The sequence below is a fragment of the Trematomus bernacchii genome, unplaced genomic scaffold (assembly GCF_902827165.1).
Source record: "Trematomus bernacchii unplaced genomic scaffold, fTreBer1.1, whole genome shotgun sequence".
Taxonomy (NCBI): Eukaryota; Metazoa; Chordata; class Actinopteri; order Perciformes; family Nototheniidae; genus Trematomus; species Trematomus bernacchii.
Window position 1 is genome coordinate 241,163 of NW_022987633.1, and position 15,862 is coordinate 257,024.

Sequence of the window (15,862 nt, forward strand, 5' to 3'; positions counted from 1 at the left end):
AAGAACGAGCAAGACCCATTGCTGGTATAATAACAACCTGGTACTAAGCACACAGGCACAAAGTTATCTTATCTTAGCCAGCGCCATATAGATAGATTCTATCTATATGGCGCTGATCGTATATATACGGTATTATACGTGTATCGTAGTGTCTCAATTGTGACATCACTTACGCGACTCTGGGATTTGTAGTCTTTCTAGTTTCGTATTTTTCAAAGTCTTATATTTCAACAGTTTTAAGACAAACTGTGACTTTTTTGACATGGAAATGATTTTTTAAGATTGACAAACATCATATGTGTAATTCATGGCACAATTCAAACGGGATCGAAAGATAAGTTTTCTCTCCCCATTGACTTCAATGCATAATTTTTCCGAAATAAGGTCCCATACCCCGGAAGTAAGTGGGAGGGACTTCGCCACTCTATACAGAACACAGATGTAAAGCAGCAGGATGTAAACAGAGGAGAACAGTGTGTGTGTGTGTGTGTGTGTGTGTGTGTGTGTGTGTGTGTGTGCGTGTACGTGTACGTGTACGTGTACGTGTGCGTGTGTGTGCGTGTGCGTGTGTGATTGTTAAAGTGCAACTTTGTTGGTAGGATTAAACGGCCAAAAGCTCATTTTTCAGGCTCAACACCCTGGGCTTCAAGTTCTTCAAGTTCCCCTCATCCAGGCCCATCAACACTTTCTGGGTGAAGTCTTTTGGGTAGCTCAGATGCAGGGCAAAGGTCAGTGCAAAAAGCAGGATGAATGCGTCAGCCAGTGTGGGGAGTTTGATAACTCTGTTACCCTCAATGACAACAGCGATCCTCTCTGGGCAGAAGAGCGTGGTATCTGTTGACCTGGCACTGATCATGAGAAGTCCGACCGTGATGTCCTCTATGTCTGCATCATCAGACTGCTCCACCTGATGACAAGAACAGATAAACGTTACCCATTACCCCAAATTGCCTTGGCTATCTCAGAAATCTGTTTTCTGAAAAATACATCAGTGACATATCACATCAAATAACCTAATGTTTTGTGCATAATGTGGCTTTAAGGAAACACCTATTAGCATTGCACAACATAATGTTACAGCACTAGAAACTTCAGCCTCCAAAATAACCAATCAGTTGACATAAATGCTTTCTACAAAAAAAACATTTATAACCTTCATAAGGGTAGGATTTATTTTATCACTGTATTAGACTGTTACTATTAGCTAGTTGTACCTAATAAACTGGCAACTGAATATATATTTACAGTATAATCTCTCCCTACTACACATACAAAAAAATATGGGGAACACTAGAGATTATTTTGTATTGAACACTGATGCTGCAGGAAAGAAATCCCTCTCTTGATTGTGTATTTTATTAAATCACGTGAGCCCATTTTTTACACTGAAATCTAAAGAGCTTCATTTCAAATAAATCCTAAAATAGAAATCATATTCAACACTTCTGAAGTGTTGAAGTAAAGGGAGATTATATTCAACATATCCATTGTGTACCTTACAATAATTACAATTGTTATGGCAATATTCAAATCTTGGAACTAGAACCTGAATGGGATGTGAGCAACACAAGAGATAATGTTTGATTAACAACACCTCAGTGACAGAATCAAGCTTTGATGACACCAGGACAGTTCATACTTTTTCAAACTAAATCTATCATTTATTATAATTTTTTAACTATAAAAATTCAAATAATTGTCTTCCTGCGATAGAGCTCCTGAAACAATGTAACAAGATAAACTATATTTTTTGATGATCTGTCACATACATTCAAAACAGTTATTATGCTGACTTACATGCCACAGCCTCAGAAACGTGGAGTCATCTTCATGCAGATATGCAGGCAGAGCACGGAGGACAGCAGCACGTCGGACATGGACGTCACCTTGCTCCTTGAGTGTGAGAACATATCTTTGTTTTACTTTGGATGCTAAACAGTATAGCCACACAACAATTGATATCACAAGAAAGGGCTCTTCCATGACTGAAGAGATTACCATTTTGACAAAGATGATCCACTCTAGTATGAGAATAAAACCCCAAGAGGCATAACCGACTCACCTGGAGGTCATAGGAGACGAATAGCTGATCCAGAACTTCAGCTACCTTCCCTTTGCTTGCCGCCTTCTTCCTGAACAGGCTCTGAAGACGGGGGGCATGTCTATCCAACTCCGCATAGAGGGTTCTTCAGGTTGAGGTTTGTTATCCTGTGAAACTCTGCACAAATCTGCCAAAATATAAAATGACTATTTAATTCACAGTACAATGTATATGTATTCTGTTTATCTTTGCCTTAGCAGAGATAAACAGAAACATAACATGCTAAATCTGAGTAAACATGTCAAAGTTATCAGTGACAAAGGCACACAAAATAATTATATAGTTGTAATAAATAAAATATTTTCACCTGTGACTCCATTTTCAAGGCAGGCCAGCGTTCCAGGATTTCTCCAACAGGTAGCTCATCATTGATGATCTCATTGCGCAGCAGGGCAAAGGTAGTCTGCATTAACTTTTCAATCAAGGGAATAATAATGTTATAATGTTCAAGTAACTGTGCCCTTGTATCAAAGACAGCAGCACAAAGTTTGCATCTCCAAGCCATTGGAAAACTTAACAATATTCACAGGCAGCAACACAAATCTAACATAATTTCAGTGTTGCGCACTAAATATTCATTCACATTTTAGTAACCATGTGGAATAAACATGGACGCGGGAAGGGTCTGCAGCACCCCTTCCACCCCCAAAACGCGGCGCACCTACAGCTTCAACACTTCTGCCCATTCACTTTGAATGGGGTGACGTCATGCTTTGCCGAACAGCATTGTGGGAGCGTCGCTTCGCTTTGCTCGCGTTGCTCGCTTCAAAAGTTGAGCAATGTTCAACTTTTGAAGCTTCGACGGTCAATCAAATCATATGCCAGTACAAGCTCTAGACAATCAAACCGCGTGCTTGTGTGTCCCGGGCGGGAGATTCATGTGATTGGTTGTTGGTCGAGTTTCAGACACGCCCGCCCCTGTGTGGACGCTGCGTAAAGGCCCCTACACACGGCGGCGTGCGTTGAAGCTTCAAGGCTTCTGCCCATTCACTTTGAATGGGGTGACGTCACGCTTTGCCGAACTGCATTGTGGGAGCAAAGCTTCGCTCGCTTCAAAAGTAGAGCAATGTTCTAGTTTGAAGCTTCGACGGAAGCAGACTGAGCAGTGTGTGCTAACTAAGATCGACTCAACGGTGACGGCGGCTGTAGGTGAATTGCACACCAAAATAGACAACTTGTCGAGGGACTTAAGATCAGAAATCTGCAATGTGCGCACAGAGTTTGCTAAGGTTGTTGAAGATGTTAAGAAGGAGAACGCAACTTTCGTAACGCGCATTGAAGACCTTGAGGAGGGGGCTAATTGCTATGCTAACCGGGTAGTGGAATTCGAGGCTAAAGTTACTACGCTGTCCTCACAAGTAAACAGGTTGGTGGACAAAACCGAAGATCTAGAGTCTCGACAACGGAGAGATAATTGTCGACTAATCGGTGTGGCGGAAGGGACTGGAAATATTCGACCAGAGAAAGCCATAGCTCAACTACTGCAGGATGCTCTGAGCCTGGACTACACGCCGACGCTTGACCGTGCACATAGGGGCTTACAGCCGAAACCAGCTGATGGGGATGCCCCGAGGCCAATCATCATTAAATTCCACTACTTTCAGGAGAAAGCAGATATTATACGGAAAGCCATGGGAGCGGGGCCCATCTTCCACAACGGCAAGCGTTTCTACATCTACCCGGACTACACGCTCTCGGTGAGGAAAAGGAGGGCGGCCTTTACTGAGGTCCGGGGGCTGCTGCGCAGATGCCCTGGTGTGAAGTATGGTCTTGTGTATCCAGCCACACTTAAAATCACAACCTCAGCTGGTGAGCAAAAGTCATTTGAAGACCCAACCAAGGCAAAGCACTACATTGAGACGGATTTGCACCCGCGGGACCCGGAGGGAGAGTGATAATCAATATTGGGGCCATGACAGGTACTGTTGGAGCTGCAGTATAATGTCACAGCCTGTGTCACAGTGACTAAATGTTTGACTGTTAATTACACTACAGTTGGTTGCACTTTATGTGTGGACTATGGACAATGATGAGTCAGGGAAATGACAACAATGCAGATTTTCTTAAGTTATAGCTGTTTGTATCTCCCAACTGTAGGTATTTAAGGCTGTTTTAAGTTTTTGACCACATAAGTGCAGCAATGTCGGTGCTATGAGAGGGGCCATGTTTCATTTAAATTCATATTGTTCTGCCCTTGCACAGTTCAGTTGAGAGTTTAGGCTAGTCTTGACGTGTTATATGCCTAAGAGCAGTGGCGTTTTTATATGTACAAAAGTGGTGGGGCACAAAAAACGTAGATGTCTATATATAAGCTTCTGCAGTGACGTGCAGTGAGGTTCATGGCTGGTGAGGCACTGGCACTGACTCTTCAGGTTTACAAATATTATATTTTGACCTAAACCAAAATATAATATTATTTTCAAAAGCTTTTTTTGTCTGATGCTTCGATTAATTTTAAACAGACAGTTCAACAAAAGGATACCCAAAAAATGTAATTTTATCATTTAAATATTGAATTGTTCTCTCTTAGTAAGATCCCATTTTCAATCAAATTGCGGTCTTACCTTGACTTGAAGATGAAGTCCATTTGCCTATCCTTCTGGACAAAAATGTCTATAACTTTTTTGTAAAAGTCCTCCTTATGTTCTTGTAGTTTCAAAAGTCTATCATAAATCTAATCCATAGATTTATGATAAAAAAATTATAAAAGTAGGGTAGACATGTGGATGTTATCCGGCTGATCAAAACGTGCATTTATCTAACAGGTACGTTTCCCACAGATCTTATTTCCAGCTATTTTCTAAAATCCTCTGGAGAAATCTCATTGCTTTTTTGTCGAGGGAAGCCATGCGCAGCTTACTTCCTGGTTTTAGGACGCGTCACTGCAGCTCTCTCGTCTCCTCTTCACACACCACACTTTTCGCGGCACACGTACTTACAGCCAATCAGCTCTGAATGATTTGAGATGACGTATGGTGGGGATGGTAGCTCCATGCCCCTCTGGTCATTATTTTTTTGCCACACACATTTCATTACAAAATACTCTGAGCATGCGCAGTGTAGTTTTTACAGTCACCGTTGACTTCACAGCGAGAGGGAGGGGCATAATCAGGTTTTGTCCCACATGGCTCTAAACAGCTCAATAGGCACACACTGTGACTGTAGACACACTAATTAGAAGAACACAGACTAAAACAGCAATGTACAGACGAATCAGATGATTAAACATGATCTTAAAATATATTTTATATATTTTTTTATTTATTTTTTTGCATTTTTGTAATCATTATTTGTAATACTTTCTGCTGACACTAGGTGGGGCTGTGCCCCACCTGCCCCTAATGACCAGTCGCCACTGCCTAAGAGTAGGATGAGTGTTTGTAGGGCAGTCTCAGGTTTTAAGAAGACCAGCCCAGGGATCCAGGATGGTAAGAGTTTATTTGTTACCTTTTTAGCTTTTGTCTGTTTTATGGTATTTTTTTGTTTTTCTATTGTTTCATGCCTTAACCCAAGATTGCACATATGTGTTCAGATTTTGCCAGCTTTCAAGTCCAGACCATGTATCCAGTGGCAGAGTTATGGCTCCTGATGCTGTAGACAAACAACAAGGTGCATTCTCTTTCATCAGCTGGAATGTCAAAGGCCTAAATAACATGGTGAAACAGAGTAAAATATTTTCCCATTTAAAATCATTGAAGCCGGATGTGATGTTTCTGCAGGAAACACATCTGAATATTAACTCCCAAAAGAGATTAAGATGCAGTTGGATTGGACAAGTGTATCATTCACGTTTTGATTACAAAACCAGGGGCACAGCAATTTTAATTAGAAAGGGGATACCTTTTGAACTCTCTGAAATAATATCTGATCCCAACGGTAGATATATTGTTGCAGTTGGCAGGTTGTTTAATACTCCTTTAATATTGGCTAACATCTATGGACCGAATTGGGATGACTCACAGTTTTTCATAAACTTCTTTTCAGCTCTCCCTGACCTCAATACCTATAAATTGGTATTGGGTGGTGATTTTAACTGCGTTCTCCATGCCCACCTTGACAGATCCAACCCTAGACCTAATAGTACCCTGTCAACATCTGCGATAGCTATAAACTCCTTCCTGCGCTCTGACCCGTGGCGGGCAAAACATCCTAATACTAAACAATTTTCGTTTTTCTCCCCTGTCCACCATAGCTATTCCAGGATTGATTATTTCATTGTAGATGACCAATTACTTCCCTTAATCCCCAGGAGCCAGTACCACAGCATTGTGTTATCAGACCATGGTCCAGTACAAATGGATATGATGTTTCCTGGTAATATAGCACCCCAACGCACCTGGCGTCTAGACCCCCATTTGCTTTCATATGAACACTTTAAAACTTACCTCAGTGGCCAGATTGACTTTTTTCTAGAAATTAATGACACCAAGGATATTTCGAGGAGTGTTCTATGGGAATCCCTAAAAGCTTACATCAGGGGACAGGCTATTTCATACACTGCACATAAAAACAAAGAGCGATCTAAGAAACTTAAAGAACTGACACACAGCATTGCAGATGTTGATAAACGGTATGCTCTCTTGCCCACGGCAGATCTTTTTAAAGAAAAAGTACTGCTTCAATCTGAATTTAACACACTTTCGACGTGGAGAGCTGAAAAAAATATTTTACAAACTAAACAGGTTTACTATGAACATGGGGACAGAGCAGGAAGACTCCTTGCACTTCAGCTTAAGCAGCAGGCGGCTGGACAGACGATCCCAAGGATCAATACAGGCGCCGATTCGGCTTCGCATAATCCCCAAATAATTAATGACCAGTTTAAGAAATACTATTCTACTTTATATCAATCAGAGGTAGATGTTAACTCGTCTGGAATTCAGTCGTTTCTGGATTCCTTACATATCCCAAAACTTTCACCAGACTCCCAGTGCTCCTTGGAACAGCCATTAACGGTTGGAGAAATAGAAAACGCAATCAAACTGTCTAGTACAGGGAAGGCACCAGGCCCGGATGGGTTTCCCATCGAGTTTTATAAGGAATACTCCTCAAAACTTGTGCCGGTTTTAAAATCGGTATATGAAGAATCACTGGTTAATGGTAAATTGCCACCAACACTCTCTCAAGCGACAATTTCAGTGATATTGAAAAAAGACAAGGATCCCTCACAGTGTAGTTCCTATAGACCAATCAGCCTTCTTTGCTGTGATTATAAAATATTAACTAAAGTCCTTGCGCAGCGATTAGAAGCCTTTATTCCTACCATTATTGATAAAGACCAAACAGGTTTCATCTCTGGGCGACATTCATTTTTTAATGTACGGCGGTTATTTAATTTATTATTGTCCCCTAAATCCACAGTGCGGCCTGAAATTATCCTGAGCCTTGATGCTGAAAAGGCGTTTGATAGGATTGAGTGGAACTATCTTTTTGCTGCCTTGGAAACATTTGGACTGGGACCTGTTTTTTGTAAATGGATTAAGACAATATATTCAGCCCCTACAGCCGCTGTTAAAACAAACAGTCTTATTTCTGAGTATTTTATGCTCTACAGAGGAACAAGGCAGGGATGCTGCCTGTCACCCTATTTATTCGACATTGCAATTGAACCCTTAGCAATTGCTATCAGAACGGACAATAGGATTAAGGGCGTTTCCAGGGGCAGCACAGTGCATAAAACATCTCTATATGCGGATGACCTACTTCTGCAAGTATCAGACCCAATAGAAAGCATGCCATATGTTCTCTCCTTGCTGAAGACATTTCGGAGCATTTCAGGTTACAAAATTAATTTGTCAAAATCTTTACTGTTTCCTCTCAATGACTTGGCAAGGCTGGAGGATTATGGTCATCTGCCCTTTAGCATTGAAAATGAAAAATGTACTTACTTGGGTATTGAGATGGCAGGCTCGGTTAAGACTGTTTTTAAGTACAATTACAAATCTATCTTGGAACGCACCAAGAATGATCTAGATAGGTGGTCAAAGCTGCCTGTCACACTAGCAGGGCGGATAAACGCTGTGAAAATGACAATATTGCCCAGATATTACCTGTTTCAGATGATTCCGATTTTCATCCCAAAATCCTTTTTTGCCCAACTAGACAGCCTTATCTCTGCGTTTATATGGAATAAGAAGCCTGCACGCACAAAGAAGGCAAATCTGGAGAGGGTCAAATCTGAAGGTGGTTTGGGTCTACCTAATTTCCTATTTTATTACTGGGCAGCTAACATTGCTAAACTCACATACTGGATTACCACATTTGCAGACAAGGAGGGCCCAATATGGGCTACAATGGAGTTGGAGTCCACACTCCCAATTTCCCCAATCTCATTTTTAACTGCCCCCCTTCCATTGAATGTTAAAGTAAGTGAGTTTAACTCAAACTTAGTGGTCCAAAACTCAATTAAGATCTGGGGTCAATTTAGGAAACATATGAATCTGAAAAGCATATGCAGTTTCTCGCCAATAATGTCCAATCACCTTTTTACACCATCCCGTTTGGACATGGCATTTGCTGTTTGGCATAGAAGTGGCTTGGTCTTTTTTCAAGATCTTTTTAGTGACGACAGTTTTGCATCCTTTACACACTTGTGTAGGGATCACAACATACCAAAATCTCACTTTTTTAGATATCTCCAGGCTCGGTCTTTTGCGTCAAAACATTTTCCAGGATATCCATGTCCACCCTCTAAAGATCTAGCTCACTCGGTTCTTAATGTGAATCCATTTAATAAAAGGGCTGTGTCCAAAATATATACATTGATTCTGAATAACTGCCCTCCCACATGGGACAAAATTAAAAAAGCATGGGAAGGAGATATTGGTGATTCTATTTCAGAGGAAGCCTGGGAAAGCATTGTTTCACGTATACACACCTCTTCTTTCTGTATTAGACATGGATTAATCCAATTTAAGGTAGTACACCGGCTACATTACTCCAACGACAGACTAGCTAAGATCTTTCCCAGTGTCGCTCCAACCTGTCCCAGGTGTCATTATTCCCCTGTCTCCCTGGGGCATATGTTCTGGTCATGTCCGTCATTAAGCAGTTTCTGGGCTTCTGTGTTTCGGTCACTCTCTGCAATATCTGGCAGGATACTATCTCCTAACCCTCAAACAGCTATTTTTGGAACTGTTGACACTGGACTAGGGTTCTCCTCCCTCCACAAAAATGCGGTTGCCTATGCGTCGTTGCATGCCCGCCGTCTCATACTGCTAAATTGGAAAGGAAAAAAATCCCCCTTCCTATATTCACTGGATCAGGGAAGTGATGCTTGGGTTAGACTTGGAAAAATTGAGATATGCAGTTTAGTTAACAAATACGACAAAACTTGGTCGCTATTTATTACCCATGTTAGAGGCCTTTCCCTCACCTGATTCACTGTGCATTTTTCTTTGACTATTGACCTGGACACTCTGGGGTCCTTAGTTGTGGGCTTGAAGTTGTTACGTACCTTGTCACACTAAGGGTTTAGAAGACTGGCAATAAGAATAGCATAAACTAAAATGTTTGTTTGGGTTATGTGTGTGATGTTTTATATCTGATTATTCACTCGTATACTGTCTATTATCGTCATTATTTTTGTTGTATGTGTTTATTTTGGTCTATTTCTATTTTTTTTTTTTCATTTATTTTACCTGTATTTATATATTTTTTATATTTTATTTCTATGACCATTCATTTATTTTTGTCGTATGTTTGTCTATTCACTGGGGAACACCACCTGGAGGGGGAGGGGGGTGGGATTTGGGGGGTTTGCAACTTTTTGTCATAAATATTGGACATACTGTATTTGTGAAAAACTGAAAAAAAAAAGTTGTTAAAAAAAAAAAAAAAGATAATTGCAGGGAGTGATGACACCGGAGCCCAGAGGCCAAACTCAAATGATATGCTGCGGTGAATAAACATTTCAAACTTAATTAGTCTCAGTTGTGAGTGTCACATCTGCCTAGACATATCAGAGTTTTGTCCTACATGAATACATTTGGAGGATAGACATGGTTATTGCTTTGACTCATACCCCTCTCCCCCCTTTTTACTTTTTCTTCGAGATCTGTGAATCCAGGCTCCAGTCCCATCCACCCAGGCATATCTGCGGTTCCCGGGGAAGTCCCAGAAGATGGCTCAACCTTACTCTTGTCTGAAACTGACGACAACTATTTTAGGCAGTCTCAAGTAGGAGTTGCATCAAGTGGGGGATCTCTCCAAACCTGCCCAGAGCATGCAGGGCCAGGAAGTGACACAGCTGAGCTCCCAGAATTCAAAGCCCAAAACCGACGTTTACTACCCAATCTAAAGAATCCCCTGCATGTCATCGATGGGCCTGAGCAGCGCTACTTCATCGGAATCATTGACATTTTCACAGTTTACAGCTTCAGGAAGAGGCTTGAGCATTGGTGGAAGAGGCTGAGACACCCAGGCCGGTCCTTCTCCACCGTCAGTCCACAGGCGTACTGTGTCAGGCTCTGTCACTGGGTACAGGATCATACCAAGTAGACCTGGATCCACCCAGGTCCCTGAGCATCATCTGCATCTGCTCCATGGTTCCAATCCTTTCCCCTTCTCACCTGCTCAAAACACATCTTGGCATTATATTTTGTGTCTTATGTAGACATTTTTAACGTGGCACAAGTATAATTTCATAGACAGCATATTATTTTTGTTAGCAGTTATTCCAAATACAGTTCAGGACAAGGGCTTCCAAACATGCCCAGTGTGATGCTTGCTCTAATATAAAAAGGACTTCTGATGGGCATGAAGACAAACGTGAAATCTGCTTCAAAGGCTCTACATGCACATGTCTGCATGCATTTCCACACCCTATTTCATGATCGTCAAAGGGTTTATCAAATATTGTACTTTATTTTTCGCAAGCAAAAATGATCCTAATAGTATTGGCTGTATGCTTAATCTCTTAACATGAAGATGTTAAGGGAAAAAAAGATGTAAAACATGTCACCATCCAGCACCACAGAATGAAGTACATTTTTCCAGACGTGTACAATGGAAAGATATAATCACAAAGTTGTCTGTATGTGCTTTAATGCCAGAAATCTCTCTAGCTATTTTTATCTTATTATAAACTGTTGATCATACAGTATAATTGGATCAAATACATGTATTCCCACACCCAGGACGATGCAATCAGGAGAAATGGTGGTTCAGTATCCTGACCTATGCACACTGCGGCATGCGAACCGGGAATCAAACTGCCAATATCCTGATAAGTGCAATACCCTCACATATCAAACTTTAGAATGATTCTGACTATTTATTTAACTTAAACCTAAAATCTAGTTTGTTGCATCTGTGAACTTATGTATCGACAATAAAGAAACATGTTGAAATCTATTGTTGTTGTACTTATTATAACATCAGAATCAGCTAATGCTGTTTGCTTATTCTGGAAATGTAATGCAACATGCTAGTCTTTCCTGCGTTACTTCCCAGATTGCTCTCCTGCTTCGCCTCCTCCTGGAACCCTGGCCTGGCCCGACCTGCTGTCTGCCGGTTGGTCAGTCTGCCTTATCTGCCTTGTTCCAGAACTATTCATCAATAACTGCAAATAATAAAGCCGGTTACCGACGTCCCCTGGTCTCCTGTGTGTTGTACTTTGGTTCTCCGCTCGTTCGTGACAATACTGTATCAAGCATATGGGTAAGCAAGTATTGTTGGCAGTAAAAGCAAATTAATCTTTACACGCATTATCAAACTCTATTGCATTCGTGACTTTTCTTTCTTAGATTTATCCATGGTAGGTTTCCCAAGGCCGGGGGTCTGACATTTAGAACAAGCAAAACGCTCGATTGCCTTGTCATGGAAGAACACTCAGAGGCCACAGGTGGGCCAATGGCTGAGGGAAATTAGTAATTGCTGTTCTATGGAAAAGATAACGTATATTCTGAAAAGGAAAAATGTAACCTATGATAAGGTTTGGGGCCCGTTTACTCAACTGTTAGGTAATGTTAAAGGTCCCATGTCATGGCCATTTCTACTGATCATAATTCCATTGTTGAGGTATACTAAAATAGATTTATATTGTGCAAATTTCCAAACTCACATTGGTTTCTCATACAGCATCTCTGTATAGTATGTGTATTCACTCTCTGTCCTAAACGGCTTGTTGGAGCTCCTGCGCCCCCCTCCCTATGAGCCCAGTGGCCATCTGCGAGACAGCGAGACACAGCGAAACCCAGCCCGACACCCGCAGCCTGGCTGGGAGTTTGTGTGTGTGCTCACACACCGACTCACAGCCTCGCCGCGTCCCGCCGTCTCAGGGAGGAGAAATCGGCGGAGCTCCAGCTGAGAAAAGATTGAGTGTGTGTGTGAGGAAGTCTTAACGTAACGGCACCGCGGACGTAACGTAACAGCTCCACGGATTGGAGAACTCTTCCCTGTGAACACAGTCAAAGACAAACAAGGATCTCACAAAGACTAACAGGACAAAACGAACCTAAATGCACACAGGACTAATCAAAGAAACAAGAGACAGGCGGACAGCCCGGGCCCGGGCAAAGCAGAAGCCGAGAAGGGGGACTCGGGCGGACGGCCCGGGGGCAAAGCAGAGGCCGAGAAGGGGGACTCGGGCGGACGGCCCGGGGGCAAAGCAGAAGCCGAGAAGGGGGACTCGGGCGGACGGCCTGGGGGCAAAGCAGAGGCCAAGAAGGGGGACTCGGGCGGACGGCCCGGGGGTAAGGTAGAGGAACAGGAGGTGGTCTCGGGCGGAGGCAGAGTTCAAGAAGGGGCGAAGGCCACAACAGGCGAACTCAGGGGGCCGGGCATGAGGACGAAGGCAGCGGCTGGGAGAGTCAGGGGGACGGGCTCGAGGGTGAAAGTCAGGTGGCCTGGCTCGAGGGCGAAAGCTTCTTCTTTTTTTTTGGACTTTAACCAATGTATCGAAACTGCCGAAAAATTGAAATGAGTCATCTTTGTAAGGAGCACTTGGTGGTCAACTGTGTAAAATGCCTTCCTGAGATCAAGGAAGATCATTGTATTCTGTTTTTATTTACGTTTTACACAACGTCCCAACTTCATTAGAATTGCCCGCTAACATCCCAAACTAAGATGGTGAACATAGTCAACTTTACACCTGCTTCATATCAATTTGTTAGCATTGTCTTTGTAGGTATTTTAGCCTGATACCATTAGCATTACGTTCAAATCATTGTTGTCCCTCACCGAAGAACATTATCATTTGGCACATACAAAGTATCTCATATTATTATATGCATTGTCATACACTGTAGCCAAATAATGCATGGTGTGTTTAGGTTATTGCTAGAAAGAAGCAAATGGGTTACTTGAAATACCTGTCCTAGGGTTGATTTTCAAAACCTAAACAGATACAGTACTACTACTACTACTATACCAATGGAGCAAAAATAAAAACTGTGAGCTAGTCCAGGCAGTCATGTTGAGCACAAATGATACATATACATGTGCCTTTCCTGCTCACAGTTATTTAATGATCACTCCTCCATTTTTTACGTAAAAGATCATTGCAGGGAGTGATGACACCGGAGCCCAGAGGCCAAACTCAAATGATATGCTGCGGTGAATAAACATTTCAAACTTAATTAGTCTCAGTTGTGAGTGTCACATCTGCCTAGAGATGTCAGAGTTTTGCCCTACATGAATACATTTGGAGGATAGACATGGTTATTGCTTTGACTCATACCCCTCTCCCCGGGGAAGTCCCAGAAGAAGTCCCAGAAGATGGCTCAACCTTACTCTTGTCTGAAACTGACGACAACTATTTAAGGCAGTCTCAAGTAGGAGTTGCATCAAGTGGGGGATCTCTCCAAACCTGCCCAGAGCATGCAGGGCCAGGAAGTGACACAGCTGAGCTCCCAGAATTCAAAGCCCAAAACCGACGTTTACTACGCAATCTAAAGAATCCCCTGCATGTCATCGATGGGCCTGAGCAGCGCTACTTCATCGGAATCATTGACATTTTCACAGTTTACAGCTTCAGGAAGAGGCTTGAGCATTGGTGGAAGAGGCTGAGACACCCAGGCCGGTCCTTCTCCACCGTCAGTCCACAGGCGTACTGTGTCAGGCTCTGTCACTGGGTACAGGATCATACCAAGTAGACCTGGATCCACCCAGGTCCCTGAGCATCATCTGCATCTGCTCCATGGTTCCAATCCTTTCCCCTTCTCAAAACACATCTTGGCATTATATTTTGTGTCTTATGTAGACATTTTTAACGTGGCACAAATATAATTTCATAGACAGCATATTATTTTTGTTAGCAGTTATTCCAAATACAGTTCAGGACAAGGGCTTCCAAACATGCCCAGTGTGATGCTTGCTCTAATATAAAAAGGACTTCTGATGGGCATGAAGACAAACGTGAAATCTGCTTCAAAGGCTCTACATGCACATGTCTGCATGCATTTCCACACCCTATTTCATGATCGTCAAAGGGTTTATCAAATATTGTACTTTATTTTTCGCAAGCAAAAATGATCCTAATAGTATTGGCTGTATGCTTAATCTCTTAACATGAAGATGTTAAAGCTCCCATGTCATGCTTTTCCGGTTATTACCCGTCCCCTTGTGTGTTATGAAGGTTTTTATGCATGTAAACGGTGTGCAGAGTCAAAACCCTCAAAGTACACCCTGTAGCGAGTAAAACTCTAACACAGAAAATACCTCCCCAAAAACGCCTCGTTGGAGATACGTCACTGCCCATTTGATTCTTCCGGGTACCGCATGATGTCATGCGGTACCCGGAACGAAATGGACCAATCCCAAAGAGCTATGGCCACACCCAGCGGCGCTGGCCGCACCCTCTGCCAGCCTAACATTTACTGTTGGAAGCTCTGGTTCAGTTCATAATCGATCCAGTCATGCCACTGCCAAGGACCTGTTTCCTGAAATGTGAGGAGAAATCTGAGCTGTTTGTCCTACCGACGGAAGAACCACGACGAAGTCAGTGGTTGAAATGTCTTTTTAACACTGTTCCTTCAGAGGTTCGAAGAACCGGCATTTTACAGACGAAAGCTTCCAAAACATTGCCCAGTTTAAAGCCGGATATGCACAGCATTTGAAACTGAAGAACGATGCTATTCCTAGTTTGTTTGGACCGTTTGGAGCAGGGGAAGATTCGGGTACACAACCTGTAAGTTTGCATTGTTATTTGTGTATTTATCAAACAAGACTGTTTAAATGTGTAAACTGTGTTGGACTGCTAAGCCATTGACACAGTGCTAACTGTGCTAACTAAGTTGCTAGCGTTTCCATATATCAACTCTAATATCAGCAGATGGCCTTGCATACATGTATCTCATAGCAGGAGAATGTCTGCATTCACACACAAAATACCTACTGTATTGACAGTATACTCCGGGTGATTTGCCGTGCGGTCAGTCGCGAAACGTAATTACATTATAGCTGGCGCAGCGTGTATGCTACCGATCTAACCGACGGAGCTAGACCTGGGTTTGGTCGGAAAAACATTTTTGTTATGCTACGTTGCTAGCGTTTAAATATATCAACTACAATGTCAGCAGATGGCCTTACATGTTTGTCATGGCAGGAGAATGTCTGCAGTCACACACACGGAATACTCATACAGTATACTCCGGGTGATTTACCGTACATTGTGACAGAACATGTACATACTGCATGTATAGCTAACGAGGCTAGCTGTATGCTAGCGCAAAACAATGTATTCATGCAAGTTACAATGTATGACCGAACGTAGCAGAATACCCGTATAAGATTGCAATTATAAACACGTTATTGCTAGCC

At 42.4% G+C, this 15,862-nt stretch overlaps 1 protein-coding gene across 1 annotated transcript in view; it reads left to right on the top strand.

Moving 5' to 3' along the window:
• The window catches only part of pip5kl1 (phosphatidylinositol-4-phosphate 5-kinase-like 1), a 63,865-nt gene extending 52,410 nt beyond the window's left edge, over window positions 1-11,455 (top strand). The window contains exon 10 of the mRNA XM_034133070.1: window positions 10,156-11,455. Within this exon, the coding sequence (XP_033988961.1) occupies window positions 10,156-10,600 (445 nt within the window). The 3' untranslated portion in view covers window positions 10,601-11,455. The remainder of the gene's footprint in view (window positions 1-10,155) is intronic.
• Window positions 11,456-15,862: the final 4,407 nt, after the last annotated feature.